We start from the raw sequence: 27,376 nt of genomic DNA, 5'->3' as shown, positions 1-27,376 counted from the left end.
CCTCCTCCTCCTCCTCCTCCTCCTCCTCCTCCTCCTCCTCCTCCTCCTCCTCCTCCTCCTCCTCCTCCTCCTCCTTGTGCTGACAAAGTTGTTGACATCCGGTGCCGAATTGCCTCCCTCTACAGATGTTCGAGGCTTCTGGCTCTACGAGCTCGACAGCCGGGTCTGGCTGAACTACAGGCAGATGTGCCTCGACTGGGTCGACCACGAGGGCCAGCCGTCGGCTTGGAGCAAAGGCCTCCCCTCCTGCCCGTGCTCTCTGGAGGAAGCCGAGGAGGACAAACGCTTCACCCGCAGCAGAACGGGGACCTCCCGCAGGAGCTGGCTGCCCTGGCTTCAGGATGGAGGGATGCGCAAGAACAGCATCCAAGGTACGGGTCTGGATTCAAGTCTGCCCAGCCAATTAGCTGGACTAGATGGACCCCGTTCTTCGTAAGGCCTCGGCCTCTGTGCCCTGTAGTTGGCCCTGCAGAGGAACTGGCTTGCTGCTGAATAAGACAGGATGCTGGGCTGGATGGACCCTGGTCTGACCCAGCAGGGCTCTTCTGAGGTCTTTATGAAGGTTTTGGCCTCTCTGCCCTGTGGGTGGCCCTGCAGAGGAGCTGGCTGGCCCCTGGGTGAGTCAGGATGCTGGACTGGAGGGACCCTCCCTGGTCTGACCCAGCAGGGCTCTTCTGATATACCTTTGTCCCTTTTCATTCTCTAACTTTCACGTAGCAATTTGAGAATTAGAGGCATGTTATAAGGATGCAAGGCCGTCCCTGCTTTCCTCTCCCGGGTATAGGGGGCTGGGAACATGGCACTCATCTCTCCCCTCTTCCCCTTGCCAGACTCCAGCAACACGATGTTCTCCTCCTCTGCCCCAAACCGACATGGCGCAGGGGTGCGTTGCCTGTACAGCGCCGATAAGCAGCTTCTGGAAGGCCGCCAGGAACGGATCTGGCGGAGCGTGCGGAAAACTAGAGACGGTGAGCAGCCCGGGGTGGAATGTCCGCGCAGATGGTCCCCTGGTTCTTGTCAGGCCTCTTCTCTTTGGAGCTACCCAAAAAGGGTGGGACAAGGCTGTGGTTCGGAAGGCTGAACTGACCAGGTTGGGTTGGCATCTTGGCATCTAGAATCCTAGAATCCTAGAGTTGGAAGGGACCTCCTGGGTCATCTAGTCCAGAGGTAGTCAACCTGTGGTCCTCCAGATGTCCATGGACTACAATTCCCATGAGCCCCTGCCAGCGAACGCTGTCAGGGGCTCATGGGAATTGTAGTCCATGGACATCTGGAGGACCACAGGTTGACTACTCCTGATCTAGTCCAACCCCCTGCACTGTGCAGGACATTCCCAACCCTCTCGCTCCTCCACTGTCACCTGCCACCCCCTTGAGCCTCCACAGAATCTGGCAGAGTCTTCCTGCATCCAAGTCTGCTTATCTGAGGCTCGGGTGAACCCTGGCTCTTGATTCATGCTGGACTTCTGCTTAAGGCCTCTCCGGTCTTCTCGCCCGCTCCAACACATGTCCAGAACTGTGTCGTAGTGGTGGCCATGTGGAAGCTCCCCCCTTAAACCCTGACCCTGGTTTCCTCTGGGCTGGCTGGACCCCCTTGTCCTCAGCATCACAGCCCTCGGGGGGGGGGGGGGCTTCCCCACCTCCATCGCTCTGTACTCAAGGTTTGGTATAACACTCATGGAATTTTGTTATACTAATTCAGGCCCTTTTCTGATATGGTCACCTCTGTCAATCTTTCCTCCTCAGATTGGCCATGGCACTTCAGATCCTCAGGTCTTTCACACCATGTATTGTGTTTCCTATTATTATTTCTGATTATTTCCTAGAATCCTAGAGTTGGAAGGGCCCTCCTGGGTCATCTAGTCTAACCCCCTGCACCATGCAGGACACTCACAACCCTATCTCTGTCAGTGTCACCTGCCACCCCCTTGAATCTTCACAGAATCAGCCTCTTCATCAGATGGCTTTCCAGCCTCTGTTTAAAAGTCTCCAAAGATGGAGAACCCACCACCTTTCACCTGGGTGGGGACGTGGCTGAGTGATCCGGGGCCTGGGGACCAAAGCCCTTGGGGGAAAGGCCGAGGGACTTGGGGATGTGCAGCCTGGAGAAGAGGAGGCCGAGAGGGGACAGGAGGGCTCTCTTGAAGGATCTGAAAGATTGTCTCTTGGAGGAGGGCAGGGAGAGGGTCCTGTGGGCAGCAGAGGAGAGGCCCTGCTTTCATGGATGCCTCAGGCTGATCCTGCATTGTGTAGGGGGTGGGACTAGATGGTCTGTATGGCCCCTGCCCACTTTGATTCTATGGGTTGAATATCATCTGCTTGGCCTGCCGAAGGTCCCAGGTTCAATCCCCAGCATCTCCAGATGAAAGGAGATCCTGGACAGCGGCTGGCAGTCTGAGTAGACAATACTGACTTTGATGGACCAAGGGCCTGATTCAGTGGAAGTCAGCTGCACGTGTCCGTGTTGGGGAAGGCTGTGGCTCAGTGGCAGACAGTCCGCTTGGCACGCACAGCGTCCCAGGTTCGATTCCCAGCATCTCCAGGCGAGCCCATGAAGCTGCCTTTCACCGAATCAGACCCTGTGACCATCACTCCCCTGAGCCGGTCTGGGAATGGCGGTCTAGAAATTTAATAAGAAATAATACTGATAAATAAGGCTAGGGTTGTCTGCTCAGACCTCCGATAGCTCTTCAGAGTCTCAGCTGGCCCTCTTCTACGTCACCTCCTGCCTGGTCCTATTAACAGGGCCACTCCTGTTAATAAAGAAATAATAAATTAGCTGCAAGGGAGTGCCGGGAAATAAATCTAATAATACTAATACTAATACTAATACTAATACTAATACTAATACTAATACTAATACTAATACTAATACTAATACTAATACTAAAGAAAAATATTTCCAGGACCCTCTTGTGGTTTCCTTGACTGTCTTCTCTCTGTTTCTTCCCTCTGTGTAGATGAAGAGCTGAAATTCTACGACTGGTGCTGCCACCAGGCTGGATCCCGGCAGCTCTGCGATAAGTACGGCCAGAAAAGACCCAAGATCGGCTGTGACAGGCACAGGGGTGAGCTTCCGGCCCCTTGAGTGAGAGGAACGCGAGCCCCCCCCTCCCCGAAGCAGCAGGTGTTGCCCTTCCCCTGGCCCCCCATGCTGAGCCGGGGAAAAAGAGCAACCCACCCATTCCTTCGTCCTGCTTATTCAAGGGCCACGCATGTAGAAATGCACAACTCAAGAGGGGGGGGGGCACGGGAAGCTGGAGCAGGGAGCTATAGCTGAGCCGTGCCTGTCTGGACCAGCAACTGGCTCCTGGTCTCCTGGTCTTTGCATTCCTTTCATTGTTGCCCCCCCCCCCGTCTCAATGCATTCCAAAGGCCATTGAAAAGAATGACAGCTTTTCAGTAGAGTCACTCTGTGGGCCGCCCGTCACAGCTGGGCATTCCAAAGGGAGTCCGGAAACTCCGTGTTCCAGGGAACAATGCATGCCGCTGGCTGCATGATGTCATTCGTTTTAAGCAGCCCTCCTTGGTCCCTAGAAGCACGCAGGGTTGGTCGATTTCTATAGCCTCAGGGAACGCTCCATTGTCCTGGATTTTAGTCCGGCCGGTCCTCTCTTGAGTGGGCAAGCGGAGTGTTCTCAGCTGCTTTGGACATGGCCTCTCCCCGAACTTTGATGTTACCAGGAGAAAGACAGAGTTTGAATACAGTGGCCCCCTTTCAGATCAACAAAAATTTTTTCAAGGTGAGACACAGCAAACCCTGGCAGGGGCTCATGGGAATTGTAGTCCATGGACATCTGGAGGACCACAGGTTGACTACCCCTTGGTCACCCAGCTGGCTGTACATGGAGGAGCGGAGAATCAAACCCGGCTCTCCAGATTGGCAGCTTCTCATCAGGTGAACCCTGCTACTTCACATGCAGCCAGCTGGGTGACATTGGGCTCGTCACAGTCCTGATAGTGCTGTTCTCACAGAGCAGCTTCTCTCAGAGCTCTCTCAGTCCCAGCTCCCTGTTGTGGGGAAAGGAAGGGAAGGGGCAATTGTAAGCTGTTTCGAGACTCTTAGATGGTGGAGGCAGAAAGGGAGGTACACAAGTTGTAAATAGCAGCAAGCTGGTGTACAGATGATAAAGGAAAAAACATGAGATGTGAGAAATGAGTTTGAGACTCCAAATTGCCGACAAGTTCTGTTTCTGAATATAAATTAAAACAGAGTGACTTAGCACCTGTGGTGAGATAATAAGCCGATATCCCTGTTAAGCCCAGGGGGTTCCCTTGTCCTGAGTGCTGTAATAATCAGCACATTCATATTCCAGTCCGCTTCTGAAATTCCTCTGCAATAAAACAGCTACCAAATGCTAACAGTTCTTTGAGAGGCAGATGCTGACGTTGTTTTCTCCTTCCTCGCAGCATGAGAACCTCCCTCTCTGCACCCGTCTTGTCCTGCAACGGATCGACCTCAGCGGCTCTCCCACTGCAGCCTCCTCGGAACAAACCTCCGTCTCCTCTGTTTTATGAAGGAGCAGACCCAGAAAGCGATGGCCAAATCCTTAATTTCTTTTGGAATAATTGTCATTGCTGAATAAAAACGCCTTTTGCCCCTCTGCTCTTGGTTCCAAGAGGCTTACTCTTTGCTGTGTCCGTGGAGTGAGCAGGCTCTGGCCACGGGGGCAGGGGGAAGGGGGCTTCTATTGATGTCAGATTTTCAGGGGGTTTAATCCTGGTTCCTGGGCCTATAGAAGCAGGGCAAGAAATTGGGGGGGAGGGCGGGAGGTCTGGCCCTCAGTATCCTGTGGGGCTCTAGCTGCCAATCCCCAGGTCCTGAATCACAATTGGTCTCCAGAAAATAAAGCTTCGTTCCCCTGGAGAAAACCTCTGTTTTGAAAGGTGGGCTCTGTGACATTCTGAAAAACGTAGGGCTTAGCATTTAGGGGGATCGCCCAGTCGGTCTGCATAGGCATCGTACCTACCTGGCTGTGCATTCCCATTCTTATGTGATTCCTGCGTGTCACTTTGCCATCCAATAAATAAGCAATGAATGTAAATGTCGTGGAAGGGCTAAGAGAGCCCTGGGGGGGCGGGGGGGGGGGCGGCTGAGTTTTCTAGGTCGTTCTCTGCATCGTACTCCATTCCCCAGGAGTCCTGGCAAGGAAGCTTGATCACGGTTTACATTGTTCCTCTGCGCATGCCCCGAGAATCCCCCAACCTCTTGCAGGGTCATGACTTGCAAATTCCACTTTGTCATCCTCACTCACTGAAAGGCAACATTCATTCCTCTCTGCTGATCAAGGGAGAATCTAAAAGATAACAAGGCCGATATCTCGAAAGGAACATAAATGCCCTGTTTTCCCCAGATGTTGATGAGGTCATGAATGCAAGTGTCTTCTACAGAATCCAACCCTTGGCCCATCCCCGCCAGTCTTGTCTGCTCAGACTGGCAGAGGTTCCCCCGGGGTCTCAATGCAGTGGGAGGGGGGCTGTGTGGCTCAGTGGGGGAGCCTCACCCTGGTATGCAGAAGGTCCCTGGTTTGATCCCTGTCATCTCCAGCTCTCTTTTCCAAATCCACACGAAGCTGATTTCAAGGGGATCAGACACTGGGTCCATCAAGGTCGGAGCCTGCTCAGTGGGATGGTTAAGAGTGGCATCTTTTAATCTGGAGAACTGGGCTTGATCCCCCTACTCCTTCTCCAGATGAAGGCAGCTGGATGACCTTGGGTCAGTCACAGTTCTCTCAGAGCTCTCTCAGCCCCACCTCCCTCTCTGTTGTGGGGAGATGAAGGGACATGTATCAGACCGTTTCCACCATGGTCTTTATTCTCTGCATTGTTGTTTGCGTTGTCACTCAGCACCTGAAATCATTCCCCTCTCTAAGATACAAGGAGAGGTGGACTCACCTTCTAATGGCATTTGACAAAGCAAATCTGGTTAGTCTTTAAGGTGCTTCTGGGCTGATTCTGCACTTACTTTGTTTTTTCCGTTGTGGATCCTGCGGAATCACAGAGTGTTGGATTGACTGGGCCACTGGCCTGATCCAACATGGCTTCTCTTACGTTCTTATGCCTGTGGAAGGGATGATGTTTATTCTGGTGCTTGGGGGGGGAACAGTGGGTGGGCTTCTGGAGTTCAGGAGGTGGACTTCCTGACGGCCCCTGGGTTTTGGCCACTGCATGACCCAGAGTGTTGGACTGGATGGCCAGTCCAGCATGGCTTCTCTTATGTTTGTATGTTCTCACCAGTGTCTGAAGTCCTACAGTCCTCTGCCCCCATATTACAACCTCGTTGTGCTTCACTTATGGGCTCGGACTCCGAGGAGCCTGTTTCATTCACGTCTCACTCCAGAGACACTAAATGCTCCATCTCTGGGAGCTCTCCAGGGTACTGCAGAAACCAGGGCCCGTTCCTCACACAACTATCGTCCCCCATGTAGTTTTACTGTGGATTGAGAGGTCTTTGCAGTGGCAAAGAAGCCCCTCCCCCCCCTCCAGGCAGTTTCCCCTTGACCTGTCTTGCTGCAAACCTCTTGCCTCAGCTCCACCAAAGTAGAGCTTTCCCAACCTTAAAAACGATCAGTCAATCACAGTTGACGTATTGGTGCAGTGTTGCGACCATTTATTAGTTCCTCTAAATTCCCAGATTTCATTTTTAAAGCCTCTTGCCCTTTTCATTGTGGCAACATAAGGGGAAAGGCATATCCTTGCAATCAAAGCACATACTTATTATTTTAAAACACCGAAGCTGGGAATTCAGAGGAACTAGTTGCTAGATCATCAGAAGGCTAGAGCACATTAGGAATAGGTCAGTTGATGGTTTTTTTTTAAGTTCTTTGGGAGCAGAGGGGAGGCTGAGGAAGGAAAAAGGTGTTGAGATAAGTGGAACCTTTGAAAACAAGAACCATCCGCTGCATGCACCAAACAAAGATTATGGCCAGTGGTGGTTGCGAGTTTTCCGGGCTGTGTAGCCAAGGTGATCTGGTAGTTTTAGCCCCTGGCATTTTCCCAGTCACTGTGGCTGGCATCTTTCGAGGTAGGACATGGCAAGATGGATCCACACTGTGGTACAAAGAGATTCCCATCTTGCCATTTCCTGCCTCTGAAGACTGCAGGCTGGAAAACCCACAACAACCAGCCGACTCCGGCTAGAAAAGCCTTCAACAATTCAACGAAGGCAATTCTTTTGGAAAAGATTGTACCACAGTGGGTAGGGGAGAGATTGCAAGAAGCCGGAAGAAAAATGGAAGGTGAACGAGGAGGGGACAAAGAGGGAGAAGGGAATACTTACAGCCAAAGGGTTCCAGGTGGCCTTCGTTGCGGGACCTTCAGAATTAGCAGGCTGCTCCAACAGGATGGCCTGCAAGGAGGCCAGGATCTCTGTGGCTGTTTCAGAGGAGCTGGTCAAGGTGTGCCACGTGGCTGCAGAGGTGCTGGAAGTTCAAAGCCGCAGGAGGTCTTGATGGGTGGGATGCCAGCCTGTCTGCTGGACCCCCCTCTCCTGAGAATACCCTCTAGAGTTGTCCCCTCACCTGACTGTTCCATAAAACCATAATGATCCCCGTTATGAGCTATATGAGCCCTGACTCAGTTAGCCCAGGCTAATCAGGCCTTGGAAGCTAAGCAGGATTGGCCCTGGCCAGAAGAAGAAAAGTTGGTTTTTATACCACGCTTCTCACTCCTGAAGGAGTCTCAAAGTGGTGGACAAACACCTTTCCCTTACTCTCCCCAAAACAGGCTCCCCATGGGGTTGGTGGGACTGAGAGAGCTCGGAGAGAACTGCTATGCAAGATAGCTCTAAGAGAACTGTGACTAGCCAAAGTCACCCAGCTGGCTGCAGGTGGAAGAGGAGTGGAGAATCATACTCAGTTCTCCAGATGAGAGGCCGCCACTCTTTAACCATTACACCATGCTGGCTCTCTTCGTATTTGAATTGGTCAAAGTTCCTGGGAGATCTTCAGGTCCCACCTGGAGGGTCGGTGTCACTATCGACTCCCCCTAGCCCGCCCTGAGATCCCGTGGGGCTCTCTCTGTTCTCACCTGTCACATTGAAGGGTGACCCTTTGTCTCTGGCCTCTCTTTATTAGGAGCACAGGGCCGGCCTCGATTTTTGTAAGGACACAGAAGCTGCCATCCAACTCCAATCTGATCTGTCTCCCCGTTTTGATTCACCACTCCTCCCCTTGCAGCCAGCTGGGTGACCTTGGGCTAGTCACAGTCCTGTTAGATCTGTTTCCACAGAGCAGCTCTGTCAGAGTTCCCTCAGCCCACCTCCCTTATGGGCCAGGAGATTTTGGCAGCCCTACAAGGGATCCCCTGCCACTGTGCTCCGAGGGACCGTCATGCTGCATCCATGAACCCCAAATGTGCAAAGTGCAGGATTTTACAAGAATGCAGTCACCATGGAGGCAATGCTCACATCGGAGAACCAGGCCTGCCAGAGGATGTTTTCTTCTCCCCACTCCTTCAGAGGATCCTGGTAGTTTGGACTGTCCACACTCGGGTTCCTGCCGAAAAGAGGGGACACACAGCACTGAGGACTCTCTTAGGACCCTGGGGGTCTCTTTCTCTCTCCCCCCACCCCCAGATACCCAGAGATCAGTGAGGGGACGGCAACATTTGGAAAATGTCTGTTCATTTATTTATTTTGGAATTTATATTCTGCCCTGTCTTCAGATGGATGGATGGCAGTGGTACAAAATCAGGGGGGAAAATGTTCACAGTCAGAGTAGTTCAGCAGTGGAATAGGCTGCCTAAGGAGGTGGTGAGCTCCCCCTCACTGGCAGTCTTCAAGCAAAGGCTGGATACACACTTTTCTTGGATGCTTTGGGCTGATCCTGTGTTGAGCAGGGGGTTGGACTTCTGTGATTCTGTGAAAATGCATATCACAACAATATAGAATAAAATTAACTGGTATTAATTTAATACTTAAACATTAGAATCATGGAATCATTAGAACATTAAAAGCCAAGATTAAATATCACACTGTAAGGTTGTCCATAATACTTGGGGCAACAAGAACAGCGTGGGAGATGCAGTCGGAAATTACTGACACAATAGAAAAAACTGTGTCTGAAACGGGACCATCGGAGATGCAGGGCGCAGACTTGCTTGCTGTCTTTTTCTTAATTTTATTTTGCTAGCAGTGACATGCAAAATGACCTTTTCTGCCAAACAGCTTTCATCACTTGTGGCCACAATAAAAATGTCCTTGGTAAGAGAACATAATACTCTGCAAATTCTGAGAGCCGTGGCGTCTAATCCGGCAAGTAGGGCTTGATTCCCCACTCCCCCACATGCAGCCAGCTGCGTGACCTCGGGCCAGTCACAGCCCTGATAGTGTTGTTCTGACTGAGCAATTCTCTCAGAGCTCTGTTTATCAGGTGAGATGACCATATATGCTGATACCTGATGAGCTTCCTGGAGAAATTTTTGCATTAAATGAACAGCTTCCCTCCCTTTTGCCTCTAAGGCCACTGAACTAAAGGTTGTGTCAGATGCCGAAGTTGGGGAACCTGTGAAGGAAGGACAACGTTCTTAAGGACCGTCACTTGACTGAACTCATGATGTCTCAGCTGCTTTTGAGAAAAACCCACTCCAACTCCAGAGAATAAAGATTGGTCGCCAAAGGGTCATCAGAAACTTGGTTTATCTACTTAACTTTATTTTTATCGCCTCTTTTGCTTCACTGGGGACCCAAAGTGGCTTCTGTCATACTCCACTCCTTCATTTTGCCCTTCAAAACAACCCTGTGAGGTAGGTTAGGTTCAGAGAGTGCTTGGTCCAGGGCCACCCCGCAAATTTCCCTGGCACAAGGGGGGATTCCAACCTGAGTCTCCCAGATCCAATCTGACACTTTCACTATGCTGCAAAGAGTAAACTTGGGAACTGCATTGAATAAGGACCTCAGAAGAGCCCTGCTGGATCAGGCCAGGGGTCCCTCCAGTCCAGCCTCCTGTCTCACCCAGGGGCCAACCAGTTCCTCTGGAGGGCCAACAACAGGGCAGGGAGGCCGAGGCCTTCCCCTGAGAAGACCCTCAGAAGAGCCCTGCTGCGTCAGACCAGGGAGGGTCCCTCCAGTCCAGCCTCCCGTCTCACCCAGGGGCCAGCCAGTTCCTCTGCAGGGCCAGCCACAGGGCAGAGAGGCCGAGGCCTTCCCCTGAGAAGACCCTCAGGAGAGCCCTGCTGGGTCAGGCCAGGGTGGGTCCCTCCAGTCCAGCCTCCCGTCTCACCCAGGGGCCAGCCAGTTCCTCTGCAGGGCCAGCCACAGGGCAGAGAGGCCGAGGCCTTCCCCTGAGAAGACCCTCAGAAGAGCCCTGCTGGGTCAGGCCAGGGAGGGTCCCTCCAGTCCAGCCTCCTTTCTCACCCAGGGGCCAACCAGTTCCTCTGGAGGGCCAACAACAGGGCAGGGAGGCCGACGCCTTCCCCTGAGAAGACCCTCAGGAGAGCCCTGCTGGGTCAGGCCAGGGTGGGTCCCTCCAGTCCAGCCTCCCGTCTCACCCAGGGGCCAGCCAGTTCCTCTGCAGGGCCAGCCACAGGGCAGAGAGGCCGAGGCCTTCCCCTGAGAAGACCCTCAGAAGAGCCCTGCTGGGTCAGGCCAGGGAGGGTCCCTCCAGTCCAGCCTCCCGTCTCACCCAGGGGCCAGCCAGTTCCTCTGCAGGGCCAGCCACAGGGCAGAGAGGCCGAGGCCTTCCCCTGAGAAGACCCTCAGGAGAGCCCTGCTGGGTCAGGCCAGGGTGGGTCCCTCCAGTCCAGCCTCCCGTCTCACCCAGGGGCCAGCCAGTTCCTCTGCAGGGCCAGCCACAGGGCAGAGAGGCCGAGGCCTTCCCCTGAGAAGACCCTCAGAAGAGCCCTGCTGGGTCAGGCCAGGGAGGGTCCCTCCAGTCCAGCCTCCTGTCTCACCCAGGGGCCAACCAGTTCCTCTGGAGGGCCAACAACAGGGCAGGGAGGCCGACGCCTTCCCCTGAGAAGACCCTCAGGAGAGCCCTGCTGGGTCAGGCCAGGGAGGGTCCCTCCAGTCCAGCCTCCCGTCTCACCCAGGGGCCAGCCAGTTCCTCTGCAGGGCCAGCCACAGGGCAGAGAGGCCGAGGCCTTCCCCTGAGAAGACCCTCAGGAGAGCCCTGCTGGGTCAGGCCAGGGTGGGTCCCTCCAGTCCAGCCTCCCGTCTCACCCAGGGGCCAGCCAGTTCCTCTGCAGGGCCAGCCACAGGGCAGAGAGGCCGAGGCCTTCCCCTGAGAAGACCCTCAGAAGAGCCCTGCTGGGTCAGGCCAGGGAGGGTCCCTCCAGTCCAGCCTCCCGTCTCCCCCAGGGGCCAGCCAGTTCCTCTGCAGGGCCAGCCACAGGGCAGAGAGGCCGAGGCCTTCCCCTGAGAAGACCCTCAGAAGAGCCCTGCTGGGTCAGGCCAGGGAGGGTCCCTCCAGTCCAGCCTCCCGTCTCCCCCAGGGGCCAGCCAGTTCCTCTGCAGGGCCAGCCACAGGGCAGAGAGGCCGAGGCCTTCCCCTGAGAAGACCCTCAGGAGAGCCCTGCTGGGTCAGGCCAGGGAGGGTCCCTCCAGTCCAGCCTCCCGTCTCACCCAGGGGCCAGCCAGTTCCTCTGCAGGGCCAGCCACAGGGCAGAGAGGCCGAGGCCTTCCCCTGAGAAGACCCTCAGAAGAGCCCTGCTGGGTCAGGCCAGGGAGGGTCCCTCCAGTCCAGCCTCCCGTCTCACCCAGGGGCCAGCCAGTTCCTCTGCAGGGCCAGCCACAGGGCAGAGAGGCCGAGGCCTTCCCCTGAGAAGACCCTCAGAAGAGCCCTGCTGGGTCAGGCCAGGGAGGGTCCCTCCAGTCCAGCCTCCCGTCTCCCCCAGGGGCCAGCCAGTTCCTCTGCAGGGCCAGCCACAGGGCAGAGAGGCCGAGGCCTTCCCCTGAGAAGACCCTCAGAAGAGCCCTGCTGGGTCAGGCCAGGGAGGGTCCCTCCAGTCCAGCCTCCCGTCTCACCCAGGGGCCAGCCAGTTCCTCTGCAGGGCCAGCCACAGGGCAGAGAGGCCGAGGCCTTCCCCTGAGAAGACCCTCAGGAGAGCCCTGCTGGGTCAGGCCAGGGTGGGTCCCTCCAGTCCAGCCTCCCGTCTCACCCAGGGGCCAGCCAGTTCCTCTGCAGGGCCAGCCACAGGGCAGAGAGGCCGAGGCCTTCCCCTGAGAAGACCCTCAGAAGAGCCCTGCTGGGTCAGGCCAGGGAGGGTCCCTCCAGTCCAGCCTCCCGTCTCCCCCAGGGGCCAGCCAGTTCCTCTGCAGGGCCAGCCACAGGGCAGAGAGGCCGAGACCTTCCCCTGAGAAGACCCTCAGAAGAGCCCTGCTGGGTCAGGCCAGGGAGGGTCCCTCCAGTCCAGCCTCCCGTCTCCCCCAGGGGCCAGCCAGTTCCTCTGCAGGGCCAGCCACAGGGCAGAGAGGCCAAGGCCTTCCCCTGAGAAGACCCTCAGGAGAGCCCTGCTGGGTCAGGCCAGGGAGGGTCCCTCCAGTCCAGCCTCCCGTCTCACCCAGGGGCCAGCCAGTTCCTCTGCAGGGCCAGCCACAGGGAAGAGAGGCCGAGGCCTTCCCCTGAGAAGACCCTCAGGAGAGCCCTGCTGGGTCAGGCCAGGGAGGGTCCCTCCAGTCCAGCCTCCCGTCTCCCCCAGGGGCCAGCCAGTTCCTCTGCAGGGCCAGCCACAGGGCAGAGAGGCCGAGGCCTTCCCCTGAGAAGACCCTCAGAAGAGCCCTGCTGGGTCAGGCCAGGGAGGGTCCCTCCAGTCCAGCCTCCCGTCTCACCCAGGGGCCAGCCAGTTCCTCTGCAGGGCCAGCCACAGGCCAGAGAGGCGGAGGCCTTCTAGAGGAGGACAAGGGGTGACAGGGCAACTGTGTTTAACTATGCAAGAGGTAGACCTGTTGAACCAGCTTATTTACTTCAGTTTTAGCAACGAGGACTAGGAGCCATGGCTTCAAATAACAAGAAAGGAAGTTCCACTGAAATATTAGGAAGCGTTTTCCAATGGTGAGGGCTACTCCTAGATAGGCTGTGCTGCCTTGGAAGGTGCTGGAGTCTCCTTCGTCGGAGGTTTTTAGGAGGAGATTGGATGAGTACCTGTCAGGAGTGAGTGATTTTAAAGTCCCTGAGAAGGTAGAGGGCTGGACTGGATGGCCTCTGAGACTTTAGTTGACAAGCCTGTCGCTTCACGGAAGGTGCAAACCTAAAATGTTCAGGCTGGAATTTTTAGAAAACGGTTTGAACTAGAGTAGAACAAACAATTCAGGAAGGGGATTGTGCATGGAGCTAGCTAGTGCAATGCTCAGGCATATATATCGCCTTGCTTTCACTGCATTCTCTTCCTTCCATCCTAACTCAGACCTGTACTACGGAGTGTCCTATCTCAGCCCGTTTTGTTTTCTACGTCCCATTGTGTATTGTTAACACAGTCCATGCTACCGGGTTGGATTTTTTAGATATCTTGTAACCTGGCTGGAATCTCAGCTGGCTGTAAGTGGAGTAAACAAACAAGCCAACCCATTGGAGACATGGGCGGTGCTTTTGCACGTAATTCTGTCTCCCAATGGCAAGCACAACGCAGGACATGACATTTCTCAGGGGCCAGCAGTTCTGTGGCTCTCTAAAACTACCGATCAAGCGCACGCTGAGTGAGTGGAGATTTCCCTCCCAAAGCAGTTCTTCCTCTACCTTCTTTAGCACAGGCACTCTTCCGCAAACCTCTCTTGTGTCACCCCTTAGTTGTCATGTCTCCAAGCGAAAGAGAACAAACACTTTGCTACAGGAGATCTTTTCCACTGGAGAGGCTAGGAACTGAACCCAGGACCAGGGCCCATTCTGCACACCTTAGATAATGCGCTTTCAGTGTACTTTAGAAGTAGATTTTCTTGTTCTGCACTGGAAAATCCAGCTGCCAAAGCACATTGAAAGTGCATTATCCTGTGTGTGCGGAACAGGCCTAGGTGTTCTCATGCATGACTAAGACTCCTTGGCCCCTGTGCAAGATGGTCAGGCGAGTGGATGCCCACTGTGCCGTCTTCCCGTCCCCTGGTGTCCTGGGTGGCTAACCAATGGGTGGGGCCTGGATATCTTTCACTTTCCTGGGAGTGAATGGCTGCTTCGGGTTACGGGCCCAGTAACCTTATGCCCCGCAGAAGCCCCTCCTCTCCCCAAGCTCTAATCCCAAATCTCCAGGAATTTCCTAGTTCAAATACTTCCCCACCCTCATCCAGTTTCCCAGATGTTTGTCTTTCCTTGCTAATTGGCATTCTGACAATGACTCAGGTGCAAGAGGCATCCAGCTTACCTGTGTGTCTCGGCCAAGATCCTGAGCTGGCTACGTTCAATAAACCAACCCATTGGCGTTCTGGCACTTGGCTGCCATCTTGGGCCTGGTTCTTTTTTGGCCCCCAGGTGTAGGAGGGGCTTGTTGGAGGCAATGGAGACTCTCTTTCCTGGGATGGAGTCAGAAAAGTTTGCGAAACGGTGACCTTCAGCTGACCATCCTCTTTTCCCCCTTTGAGTTTGTATACATTCACGACCCCCCCGTAGTGTGACCCCTTCACCTTGACCCATCTTAAAACAAAGCTCTATACCAGGTTTTCTCAACCCGTGTTTGTGAAACCTTGGGGCTTCATAACAGTGCATGTTGGCAGGGGCTCATGGTAATTGTAGTCCATGGAGAGCCACAGTGAGCACCTTTATGGATTAAAAACTGGGGCAACGACAGGAAGCAAATAACTATAATCAATGAAGAGTTCTCATAATGGACGGGAGCAAGCAGCAGGGTCCCACAAGGAAAGGTATTGGGGCTACTACTATGTAATGAGCTGGAACTGGCCAAGTTTGAAGATGGTCCTGAATGATTTAAGGATGGTGAAATCCAAGGCTGACTGTGAAGCGCTCCATGAGGGTGAGACCTCCATCAACTGGGTGGGTGGGTGACAATGTGGGAAATAATGTTCAGCATCCATAAGTAAGTGTACATTCGAACCAAAGATTCTAATTTACAGTCTAGGCCAACGGGGTCCAAACTTGCTGAGGTTGAGCAGCAAAAAGATCTGGAGGTCTTAGAGGACAACTCATTAAGAGCGTCAGCCGTGAAGAAGGGAAACTCTAATTAGGAAAGGGAATGAGAATAAAACAGCCAAAGTTGTAACGGCCCTTTACATATTTCTGGTGCGGCCTCTTCAAGAACGCCATCTACAGTTCTGGCCACTGCCTCTCCAAAAGGATATCAAAGAGCTGAAAGGAGATCTGATAACCATCTTCAAGTATTTAAAAGGCTGCCATGTAGAGGATGGAGCAGAGTTCTCTCTTGCCCCAGAAGGACAGATCAGAACTAATGGGATGAAATTAATTCAAAAGAAATTCCATGTAAACATCCGGAAGAAGTTCCTCATAGTCAGAGCGGTTTCTCAGTGGAACAGGCTTCCTCGGGAGGTGGCGGTTTCTCCATTTTGGAGATTTTTAAACAGAGGCTGGAGAGCCATCTGACGGAGAGGCTGATTCTGTGAAGGCTCAAGGGGGTGGCAGGTGACAGTGGATGAGCGAGAGGGTTGTGAGTGTCCTGCATAGAGCAGGGGGTTGGACTAGATGACCCAGGAGGTCCCTTCCAACCCTACGAAAAAGTTGTGCATAGAGTAGAGAGAGTTGACCAAGAGATTTTTTTTCTCCCTCCAATGAAACGGATCCAATCCAACGAAATGGATCACAGTAGATTCATGAGGGAAAAGAAGAAGCCCTCCTTTATCCAGAGTGGTCAAAACGTGGAATTCTCTGCCAGAGGTGTAGTGATGGCCACAGGAATAAACAGCTTGGAAAGGGGATGAGATAGACCCTTGAAATCTATCATTGGCTACTAGCCATAGGGGCTGAGGGGAACCTCCACATTCAGACGCAGTCAGCCTGTGAATGCCAGAGCCAGGAGGCAACATCAGGGGAAGGCCTCAGCTGCTGTACCCTGCTGTTGGCCCTCCAAAGGAGCTCCAGAGCCAGGATGCTGGACTAGATGGACCCCTGGTCTGATCCAGCAGGGGCTTTCTGATGTTTTCGGCCTCTACGCCCTGTTTGTGGGCTACTGTAAATGCATCATTACCAGGAAAAACAGAGGAGTCAGCCAAACACAAACTTAAAAACAACACCACCACATTCCTCCCAAACAGCTACGTCAAAAGCCAGGAACAAAAAATGGAAAGGAAACCACATGAGACAGAACTTGAAAATGTGGCAGAATCATAATGGATCCCCGCTGCAGAGAATGCTCTGTGAAAGAGCAATGACAGATCAATCCAGGAGATCAACTATTGTGGAAAGACATATATTGTTTGCTTGGAAGACAATGACGTCTATGGCATTAAAAACAAAACCTGGATTCATGCTGGAATTCGAGAACTAGCGGAGGTGGGTCTCGTGTTCCTTTTGGGCTCTCTGTTTTTAATGAATGGCCGGTGAGGCACGAATTCACTTAATTTGAACCACGGGAGGTGGCAATTTTATTTTAACGTGGCAGCTGGCCAGAGGGCAATCCTCATGGCCCTGCAGTGCCCCTACTGCTGATGGCCGGAGGTGGTATTGCAGCCACAATGCCACAGAAATCAGGCGACACGAAGAGCCAATGGGGTTGCTTGTGATCTTCTAAAGCTGGCTTGGTTTCCCTGTCTGAGACACTCATCAGGCTTCTAGTTCAGGGTTGCCATCTCACCCTCGAACAGGGAGGGATGGACCAGAACGAATGGGATGAAACTAATTCAAAAGAAACTCCATCTAAACCTCCGGAAGAAGTTCCTGACAGTCAGAGTGGTTCCTCAGTGGAACAGGCTTCTTCGGGAGGTGGTGGGTTCTCCATCTTTGGAGATTTTTAAGCAGGGGCTGGAGAGCCATCTGACGGAGAGGCTGATTCTGTGAGGGTTCAAGGGGGTGGCAGGTGACAGTGGGTGAGCAATAGGGTTGTGAGTGTCCTGCACAGTGCAGGGGGTTGGACTAGATGACCCAGGAGGCACCTTCCAACTCTGTTATTCTATGATACTATGATTCTAGGGGTCTCCACATTCAAAGGTCCCCAACCTTTTTGAACTAGTGGGCACCTTGGGAATTCTGACACAGTGGGCACAGTCACATAAGAACATCAGAGATGGGTCAGACCTGGGAGGGTCCATCTAGTCCAGCCTCCCATCTCACACAGGGGCCAGCCAGTTCCCCTAGAGAGCCAACAACAGGGCAGAGAGGCCAAGACCTTCATAAGAGTATCAGAAGAGCCCTCCTGGGTCAGGCCAGGGAGGGTCCCTCCAGTCCAGCCTCCCGTCTCACCCAGGGGCCAGCCAGTTCCTCTGCAGGGCCGGCCACAGGGCAGAGAGGCCGAGGCCTTCCCCTGAGAAGACCCTCAGAAGAGCCCTGCTGGGTCAGGCCAGGGAGGGTCCCTCCAGTCCAGCCTCCCGTCTCACCCAGGGGCCAGCCAGTTCCTCTGCAGGGCCAGCCACAGGGCAGAGAGGCCGAGGCCTTCCCCTGAGAAGACCCTCAGAAGAGCCCTGCTGGGTCAGGCCAGGGAGGGTCCCTCCAGTCCAGCCTCCCATCTCACCCAGGGGCCAGCCAGTTCCTCTGCAGGGCCAGCCACAGGGCAGAGAGGCCGAGGCCTTCCCCTGAGAAGACCCTCAGAAGAGCCCTGCTGGGTCAGGCCAGGGAGGGTCCCTCCAGTCCAGCCTCCCATCTCACCCAGGGGCCAGCCAGTTCCTCTGCAGGGCCAGCCACAGGGCAGAGAGGCCGAGGCCTTCCCCTGAGAAGACCCTCAGGAGAGCCCTGCTGGGTCAGGCCAGGGAGAGCCCATCCAGTCCAGCCTCCCGTCTCACCCAGGGGCCAGCCAGTTCCTCTGGAGGGCCAGTAAGAAGGTAAAGAGGCCAAGGCCTTCCCCTGATGTTGCTTCCTGGCTCAGAGATTCAGAGGCTGACTGCCTCTGAATGTGGAGGTTCCCCACAGCCCCCATGGCTAGTGCCCATTGACAGACCTTTCTTCCATAAATCTGTCTAACTTTTCAAGCTGATGTTTCCTATGGCCATCACTAAATTCCACACTTGAATCCATGTCTTTGTAATGCAGAATTCCCTTTAGTACATCCTGCTTAGGGCTAATCCTGCGTTGAGCAGGGGGTTGGACTAGATGGCCTTTATGGCCCCTTCCAACTCTATGATTCCTTGAACCTCCTGCATATCAGCCACAGAATGGTGGCCGCAAAGTGGCCGCTGTGCCTGACCATCCTTTGCACTGATAAGATCCATGCTCTGCTGTAGCAGTTACTGCCAAGGCAACATTTTTTTAAAAAATGGTACCGCCAATCAAATCTCCCATGGCCAACCAGAAGCCAAAGACCCAGCTGGCTCCACCCACCTACTTAATGTTCTTGAGCTCCAGGAAAAGTGGTGGTGGATCATACTATGGTGCCCAGGGGACCCATGTTGGGGACCTCTGCCCCCGAAACTTTCCCTGTCTCCCGTTCCTTTCACAACCAATGGTTGTGCATAAAATGGCAAGCAATGCTTTGAAAGAGTTTGATAACAGGGTTTATTTGGCGGATCGGGCTTTTATTAAGGGCCCAGGAGCAGAGGCCAATAAGGAAGTTGGCAATCCTCGAACCCAGACAGAGTTGCCTTCCCCGTTTTCCGGTCTGACCCCCTGTCTGCGTTCTCACCCAGCGTCCCTCCTTACGGCCGAACATTTTGTCCAAGGGTGGCACGATAAGCACCCCGCTCACGTTAAAAACAGAAGTGGCTTATCAGATGAATGCACAATGAGAAAGCTCAAGTATGTAGTTGACCTAATTTGGTATTCATTCTAACCCCCCCCCCCCCCTGAATGACAGTCTTCTGCCAGTTCATGACCAAGGGAACGCCTGCAGGGTGAATTCCAAGGGGGGTGAAACGTGAATTGTACTTTCTCAGAAGTGGCCCCTTTCCACTGAACTCTGACGTGCTTTCGGGGAGTCAACATCTCCAAGGACAGCTGGGCACAATTGATGCAGGATGGAGTGGAATTCTTTAATATAGGCCTAAACATTTTTTTTTTTTGCACAATCAAACCAGCCACGGAAGTTTCGTGCAAGCAAAAGGTCGCCCCTTTATAGTTGATAGTGGTGCCGTGGGCTCTAATCTGGAAAAGTGGGTTTGATTCCCCACTCCTCCTCCACATGCAGCCAGCTAGGTGATCTTGGGCCAGGCCCAGTTCTCCCAGAGCTCTCCCAGCCTCACCTCCGTCACCGGGCTTCTGTGGTGGGGAGAGGGAAGGGAAGGCAATTGGAAGCTGCTTTGAGACTCTTCTGGGTAGAGAAAATGGCATATAAGAACCAAGTAGGGCCAGCTACAGACTTTTCCGAGCTCTTAAGAGCCTCAGGTGAGCCCTGCTGGGCCAGACCAGGGAGGGTCCATCCAGTCTCAAGCAGGGGCCAACCAGGTCCTTTGGAGGTCCAGCAACAGGGAATAAGGGCTGAGGCCTTCCCCTGATGTTGCCTCTGTATCCCAGAACAGAGGTTTAGTGCTTCCCCTCAGTCACTCCTCCTTCAGGTTGTGAGAAGCAGGTGCCCTGACTGGCTCAACTGGAGTCTTCCTGCTGTTTTGAGCCCATGTCTTCCCAAATCGCCTCAACAACAATTAGTCAGTTAAACTGTTAGGACTCTCTCTCTCCCCTCTTCTTTTGCAAAGTCATTTCTCTTCTCAATAAAGTGTATTCGTTAAGCAGCCTGTACTGCACTCCTCCTTTGCACATTTAAATTTTGTTGACAGTTGTATGGACAAAAGGGAAGAGAGAAGGTTGTTAACAGTTTCGGGGCTCTTCCGCCAGACGGGGGCTCTTCCGCCAGGCCTATGGCTGAGACTGGCTGGACAATGAACACTACACCGAAATCTTGGGCCTCCCTCCCTCCCTCCCCCTTCTGCCCTTCTTTTCTCTTTTCCCTCAGTTTCCTCCAATCTAACATCAAACTGGCTACAATGGAAATGGTGGTTTTAAACTGTTTTAAATTGTTTTTGCATTTTAATCTGGTTGTTCATTGAATTTTATCTGGGTAAACCGTCTCGAGGCAGGACTCCCGAAAGGGGCGGTATATCAACCCCCAAATAAATAATAAAATAGAGTAAAATGAAATAAATCAATAAATCTTCACAGATATGGGTCTCAGCATTTTCTGTATGGGCGATCTCCTCCGTTCTGCTGTGGGAGAAAGGCAGGAGAGAAATGCCATCAACCCAGAAGGGTGATTTCTTCTGAATAGGGAAGCTGGCCAGCCAGGATGACAACGAAGAATCCAGCTAAGTCGCTGCTAACACATTGCCTGCCCCCCCCTTCCCTCGGAAAACGCTGCTCTTCCTGTCTCCACTTGTTCTCCTGCCAAGGACTTTGCCACCCGGACGAGCCAAACGCAAGCCCATCAGGAGACGGTGACAGAACAGAGCGTGCCGCAGAGGAGGGGAGCTGTCCTTCCCTGGAAAACACCTCCCGTCTCTGCAGAGGAGTCAAAGACGATTCGTGCAGAAAGATGAACCGACAGCCTCTTCCCCGGATGAGATGCTTGAAATGGCAACGAGTAGTTGGTAGGATTGCCAACCTCTAGGTGGCACCTGGAGACTGGCTGAACTCCCCAAACCCCGCTCTCCCCAGGGCCTCCTCCCAAATCTTTATGTATTCCCAACTCAGTGAGATCTGGAGCTCTCCTGGATTTACAACTCATCTGGAGAACCGGGTTCGATTCCACACTCTTCTTCCAGCCATACAGACAGCTGGTTGAACCTGGGCCAGTCAGTTCTCTTAAGAGCTCTCTCAGCCCCACCTTCCTTGCAGGGTGTCTGTTATGGGGAGAGGAAGGGAAAGGTGCTTGTCAGCTGCTTTGAGGCTCCTTCAGGTAGTGAAAAGTCGGGTATAAAAAGACTGTCTGTCTGTCTGTCCTTCTCCTTCTCCTTCTCTTCTCCTCCTTCTCCTTCTCCTTCTCCTTCTCCTTCTTCTTCTTTGTGGAATTGTACCCCATGGGGGTATAATTCCAACCCAGTGGATAATTTCCCAACCCAGGCCTGAGAAGAGGCGCTAGCCCATCCTCCTCTGGCACTGCTAGCTTTCTGTCTGCAGGGAATAGTTCTGCCTGGAGGCACATCTGCTCAGCCTGATGCCACTCCAGCAGCCACCAAGCAATTTGACGTGCCCATCTGCCACGTGCGAGGCCTAAACGAGGCCGCTGTGGATTCAAAGTGGTTTAAAAATGCCGCTCTCCCGGTTCCGATTCCGCCTGCAGCTTTGTGGGCAGCTGCTCCCTGCTCCCTTACAAAACGCCATAGGGGTGGGAGACGAGAACCTCCCCCCCCCCCCCCCATCCCGGCAAAGAAACAGGAATCCAAGAACGAGGAAAATGGAAATATGGAAAAGCCCCTGGTTTGGCCCTTAGAATCAGGGAAAAGCTCCCTAAATTTAGGGAGGTGCAAAATTGGCAACGGTCCAATGAAGCCATGAAAAATACAAGTCGAAGGTTTATCTGGATGGTTTAATCCCTTCACTGAACTGTTACCAATTTTTATACTTTCCTCAAATTAGGGAGTTTCTTTTGATAGTATTTTGATTCAGATTCACATTGGAGATCACATTAAAGAATATTTTGATTTTCTACTGGTCACACGCATTTCCCCCCCCCCTTCCTTGTTTTTCAACCCAGCTGGGAACAGAAGATGCTCAGCAAGGCCAAAGGGTTGGCTCCCACAGTCAGGGGTGGAAGAGGAACCTCTGAGGTTACTGAGCGAAAAACTACACTACCCACAATGCAACATGCAAGCGGCCCCTGTGAACTCTGCGGTGTGCCTCTCGCATCTAGTAGGGTCCAAAATGGACAGCTGGGAGCTTTCAAGAGTGGGGCATTGCAACATGACTAGAAATGATGTCATTATGTGACTGGAAATGATGTCATGGTGTGGTTCTAGGAATTTTTAAAATCCCCATGGTAAAATACCATAGAGATTTGGATCATTCCTAGAGGTGGTACCTGGAAATAATACCACGGTGTCACTCTAGGAATTTTTCAGACCTCTAGGGCATTCCTCTATGTGTCATTCCTAGAGCGTCACCCTGACAGCATGATGTCAGTTCTGCATACGTGGCTTCACAGCCCCACGCCACTGATTGGCCAGAGGGTGGCAGGGCCAGAAACACGGAACATGATCCATTTCCAGAAGGTCTCCCGCACTCAGGTCCTCTTCACACGCCCCTCAGTCGCTTGGCTCTGGTCGGGCTGAACGTGCGCTCAAGAACTACGCCACTCTCTTCAAAATAGAATAGAATATTTATATATTAATGTAACACTTCTCTTTACAAAATAAATCCAATGGCAAGCAACAGCAATAACGGCTGGAAGCCAGGGAGGGGGGGCATCAAAATACAAGCGAACTCCGAGCCCCCTGCGTCTACAGGGGGAATGCATGTGTACAGTCAACCTTCGGCAGGGGAGGGGGGCGTGTAAGGATTGGGCCCGGCAGCCCCGGCCTCCTCTGTCTCTGCTTCGTCGTCCTCTGCCTTGGAGCTGCTTCTTGGTCCGCGTGCCAGGGAGAGGGCCCTGAGGGGATCGTTGCCCGGGGGCACCCACAGCGGGTCAAACATCTGGGCTTCAAGGTCTGGCCATTGGTCACCGCCTGTGAGGAATGAAAGGGAGTGGTCAGAGGTCGCCTATGCAAGCTATGACCGTAAAGATGTGAGCTACGACCCTCGCAAAACACTGGCAGTCTTCAAGCCAAGGTTGGATACACACTTTTCTTGGATGCTTTAGGATGCTCTGGGCTGATCCTGCGTTGAGCAGGGGGTTGGACTAGATGGCCTGTGTGGCCCCTTCCCACTCTATGATTCTGTGATTCTATGATTCTATGAAACAGGACCACAGCTACCAGAAGGGACGTAAAGCGGCGTCTGTGCTAGATCAAGGTGCCCCAATGTGGTGCCCACGGGCACAATGATGTAGGCCAGCACCTCTCCTGATGCCCTCTGTGCTTCCTGTAAAATAGGTGAAGTTTTGGTCCAGCTTTGATTCACACTGCACAGATTTTAAAAACAACATTTCTTTGGAAGCAGCTGCCAGAATACAGTAAAACCATTTTCAAAAAGCGCACATTATTAATCTTAAAACAAGCCATTAAGGACGAGTTAGGGCCGTAAAAGAAAATTCAGCAGTCAAAATAATATCCCCCAGGCCTCAAGGTGACCACAAAACAGCTGAACAAGATGGAATTCCTCAATTAAAGGCCTGGATTTTTAAAAAAACAGAATATAGGGAAGGGCATCACCAATAAGTCCCTAACCCTGGTTGCTACCTGCTTCACCTCTGCAGGTAGGGACACAGAGAACGGGCCTCGGTCGGAAAATATTAAGCAGTGGACTCCAATGTGCGGATGACACTCAGCTCTATCTCCTCATGGACGGCCACCCGGACTTCCCCCCAGATACATCTGCCAGATGTTTGGAAGCTGCTCTAACCTTCCAGAGTGGCCAGAATCTCAACCCCTCCAAGATGGAGGTCCTGTGGCTGGGCAGGAAGGGAGCAGGACGGGAAGTGCACCCACCTACCTTGCCCCAGTCAGGAATATACCAAAATCCCAACATGGGGACTGGTGAATCTTCCTGAATCACAGCTGATCTCCAGTGACCGGAGATCAATTCCCCCGGAGGAAACGGCTGCTCCGGAGCGTGGACTCTAGGGCCTTACGCCCCACTGAGGTCCCTCCCCAAACCTGCCCTCCCCAGCCCTAAACCTCCAGGAATTTCCCCATCCAAGGTTGTCAACCCACCCCCCACCACCTGGCCACGGACTGGGGCCCCGAGGTGCAGGTGGTCCTTACTTGAATCGAAAGGCGCTAGAGGGGTCGAGCAGGTGTGAGCTGGCCTGCTCCAAATTCCAGTCAAACATCTCCAGGACTTTGTGGCACTCCTGCCGCGTTTTCAGGCCCAGGCAGAACAGCTGCTCGACCTGCGGGGAGGGAACAACGGGAGGGGGGTCACATTCGGTGGGGGCCCGAAGGCTTCAAGCCAGAGTTGTCTCCCGGGGAAGAGAAACGCGCCGGAGTCGATCCGCACACACCGGAAATGGAGCCAGGGCCAAGGACAGAACGGCAATCCCCGGCTACTCCGTCTGATGAGGGCGGCCTGCTTAGCTCTTGCTGCCCTGAGGCACAACCATTATCTGGAGCTACGACTCTGTGTTAAGAGGGCAGGTCAGCTTCTGTAGCGAGAGAAGAAACCAGCCTCCCTGTTCAACATCCCTCAGAAGGCCCAATGCCCCATGCATTAATCTCTGATTTGGAACAATTAATTTGAACAAGTAGATTTTAATGTAAGGAAGGAAGAGGGAAGGGAAGGGAAGGGAAGGGAAGGGAAGGGAAGGGAAGGGAAGGGAAGGGAAGGGAAGGGAAGGGAAGGGAAGGGAAGGGAAGGGAAGGGAAGGGAAGGGAAGGGAAGGGAAGGGAAGGGAAGGGAAGGGAAGGGAAGGGAAGGGAAGGGAAGGGAAGGGAGAGAGGGAGGGAGGGAGGGAGGGAGGGAGGGAGGAAGGGAGGAAAGAAAGAAAGAAAGAAAGAAAGAAAGAAAGAAAGAAAGAAAGAAAGAAAGAAAGAGAGAGAGAGAGAGAGAAAGAAAGAAAGAAAGAGAGAGAGAGGGAGGGAGGGAGGGAGGGAGGCCTTCTTTGTTTTGGTGTAGTTTGGCATGGTCTGCGAACAGAGGAGGCAGCACTTCAAGGAAGATGATGCTGTAAGATGCTTCTACGCTTCTGAGGAGAGGCAGGGGCATCAAGGCAAGGTCTCAGCTAAATACTTTCAGTAATGTTTATTGAGCCCAAGGTGTTGCCCCTGCCCTTCAATCCCAAGTGAATCCAAAGCAATCCAAATTACTGTTTTTTCCTATTTATCTCTGGATTCTGTTACCATTTTCAGGATGCTGCATGTTAATTCACCCCCTCACGTTGCCTATAAGCCTGAACGGATTACTTCCATTCCATGGCATTGCATCTGAGGGACGGTGCGTGCACACAAGAGCTCATTCCTTGAATTAAAATGTGCTGGCCTTAAAGGCGCTCCCGGACTCTAAATTTGTTCCAACACAGGGACCCACCTGAATCTAGTTCCAGGGTCTCCGGCAGAGAGAAGTCCTGCCTGGTCCTTTCAACTGGAGAGGCCGGGCACTGAACGTGGGGAATTCTGCCTGCCAAGCAGAAGCTCTTCCACTGAGCCACGGCCCCTCTCTATTGGTGCCCAAGATCTCAAGCGGAGGTCTTTCCCATCCCTTCCTGCCTGGTCCTTCTAACTGGGGATGCCGGGGATTGAACCGGGGACCTTCTGCATACTAAGCAGAGGCTCTGCCACTAAGCCACACCCTTTCCCCTCTAACCTCCTTGGAGGGAGGTCAGAATGAAGCAGGAGGGAATTTCAACAGGTGGCTTTGCCCCTGCATTTTGGGAGAACTCCCTGCCTCCGTCCACCTTTCCTCGTGTGGGGGCAGAGGGAGTTTGAGTCTGCTGCTGCCACCTTTACCTTCAAGTACTGGATGGCCTTCTGAACGTTCCAGCCGTGGTTCTGCAGGGCCACCTGGCACTCCTCGGTGGTCACGCCGTGCACCGTCTCCTGGACCTGCGAGAAGGGCCAGAGGCAGAGGGGAGCTTAAGTCCGGCATCCTTCCCACAGCGAGCCCTTCCGAGCACAAGGCCAAGCAATGCCAGAAAGCCACATCAAAACCCAGCAGGCCCTTTGGCAGATCATGAAATGGAACCAAGAAAAACAGGAGCTTCTAACAGGAGGGCCCAGGATAGCCTGATCTTGCCGGAGCACAGGAGCGAAGCAGGGTCAGCCCTGGCCAGTCCTGGGATGGGACGGCACCCAGGAGGAAGTCCAGAGTTGCTACGCAGAGATGGGCAATGGCAAAGCACCTCTGAGCACGAGAGGGAAGGAGGGAAGGAAGGAAGGAAGGAAGGAAGAAAGGAAAGGAAAGGAAAGGAAAGGAAAGGAAGGAAGGAAGGAAGGAAGGAAGGAGGATGGGAGGAAGGAAGGAAGGAAGGAAGGAAAGAAGGAAGGAAGGAAGGAAGGAAGGAAGGAAGGAAGGAAGGAAGGAAGGAGATGGGAAGTAGAATGAGAAGGAAGGAAGGAGGGAGGGGGGGAGGGAGGGAGGGAGGGAGGGAGGGAGGGAGGGAGGGAGGAAGGAAGGAAGGAAGGAAGGAAGGAAGGAAGGAAGGAAGGAAGGAAGGAAGGAAGGAAGGAAGGAAGGAAGGAAGGAAGGAAGGGAAGAAAGAAGCCCTCCTTGTTTCATTGGTCAGCCATGCTCTTTTACGCTGAGCAGGCACATGGAATTGCAGCCATCAGAATTTCTTCCACCCGACATCTGCTGCTGCCAGGATGCTGAGGGGGCATGAAGGGGGGCTGAATTGGGGCAGGATCTTTTAAAGAACATAAATGCCAAGGGAAGGAGGGGCTAAACCCTGCACTGGATTCATTCATTTCACTGTTTCTTCTCCGGGCCCACGTACAACCAAACTGACTATTCGCTCTCCGTCAAAGAGCCCAAGAAAGAGCCCCCACTTGCCTTCAAGGCTCCATATTGGTCAAAAAAACGAAATGAAACAGAGAGGAAACTGCCGCCCCCCACCTGACTGTTTTTCAGGGTCCTGGAGGCTCACGTATTCTCAGCCCCCCCCAGTTGCACTGAGACAATGGAAGAAACCTCACTCTCTACTTTCCCATGGGTGGAAGGTGCATCAATGCACTCCGAAATGCAACTGGAGTGCCGGGCAGGAGAGAGCAAGACTCTGCCTCCCTCCCTCCCTCCAGCTCTGCCTCCTTCCCTCCCTGCTGGTGAAATGGCCCTTCCTGTCTGGGGGGGGGGGGAGTGCTGTCAAGTCATTGACGAACTTAACAGTGACCCCGTAGGATTTTCAAGGCAAGAGGCCTTGTCGTTTGCCCTTGTTTGCCTCTGCGTAGTGACCCTGGGCTTCCCTGGTGGTCTCCCACCCAACTACTAATCAGAACGAACCCTGCTTAGCATTCAAGATCCGATGAGGTCAGGTTAGCCTGGACTACCCAGGCTTGCAAGAACTTTGGGTCATTTGGCAAAGGTGCCAGCTTGATGTCGTAGTTAAGCGTGGCGGCCTCTAACCTGGAGAGCCGGGTTTGATTCCCCACTCCTCCACAGGCAGCCAGCTGGGTCGCCTTGGGCTAGTCACAGTCTTGTTAGAGCTGTCCTCACACAGCAGTTCTCCCAGAGAGCTCTCAGCCCCACCGGTCTCACGGGGTGTCTGTTGAAGGGAGAGGAAGGGAAGGCGGTTGTAAGCCGCTTGGAGACTCCTTTGGACAGCGAAAAGCGGGCTACAAAAATACCAACTCTTCTTCTTCAGTTATAAGGTGGGTTTAGGCCAAA

General features: G+C 53.5%; 2 protein-coding genes across 13 annotated transcripts in view; one reads left to right on the top strand and one right to left on the bottom strand.

Moving 5' to 3' along the window:
• MUC4 (mucin 4, cell surface associated) overlaps window positions 1–4,604 on the top strand; it is a 29,322-nt gene extending 24,718 nt beyond the window's left edge. For 3 of the 4 annotated variants that reach the window (XM_077348050.1, XM_077348048.1, XM_077348047.1), the window contains exons 9-13: window positions 126–371; window positions 831–968; window positions 1,746–1,772; window positions 2,960–3,067; window positions 4,410–4,604. In XM_077348050.1, the coding sequence (XP_077204165.1) occupies window positions 126–371; window positions 831–968; window positions 1,746–1,772; window positions 2,960–3,067; window positions 4,410–4,414 (524 nt within the window). In that variant the 3' untranslated portion in view covers window positions 4,415–4,604. The remainder of the gene's footprint in view (window positions 1–125; window positions 372–830; window positions 969–1,745; window positions 1,773–2,959; window positions 3,068–4,409) is intronic. The other variant, XM_077348049.1, reaches the window with a different exon arrangement.
• Window positions 4,605–22,261: 17,657 nt separating this feature from the next.
• TNK2 (tyrosine kinase non receptor 2) overlaps window positions 22,262–27,376 on the bottom strand; it is an 89,973-nt gene continuing 84,858 nt past the window's right edge. For 7 of the 9 annotated variants that reach the window (XR_013233366.1, XR_013233367.1, XR_013233369.1 and 4 more), the window contains 4 exons: window positions 27,116–27,254; window positions 25,504–25,599; window positions 23,824–23,951; window positions 22,262–22,626 (listed from right to left, as the gene is read on the bottom strand). Coding sequence is in view for 2 of the 9 variants with exons in the window: in XM_077348046.1 (XP_077204161.1) it covers window positions 22,620–22,626; window positions 23,824–23,951; window positions 25,504–25,599 (231 nt within the window). In the remaining 7 variants the exon portion in view is untranslated. The remainder of the gene's footprint in view (window positions 22,627–23,823; window positions 23,952–25,503; window positions 25,600–27,115; window positions 27,255–27,376) is intronic. The other 2 variants (XM_077348046.1, XM_077348045.1) reach the window with 1 other exon arrangement.

This window comes from Paroedura picta, chromosome 8 (genome assembly GCF_049243985.1).
Source record: "Paroedura picta isolate Pp20150507F chromosome 8, Ppicta_v3.0, whole genome shotgun sequence".
In the NCBI taxonomy this organism is placed as follows: domain Eukaryota; kingdom Metazoa; phylum Chordata; class Lepidosauria; order Squamata; family Gekkonidae; genus Paroedura; species Paroedura picta.
The sequence above is the reverse complement of the archived record's forward strand: the minus strand, read 5'-3'. Positions and strand labels throughout refer to the sequence as shown.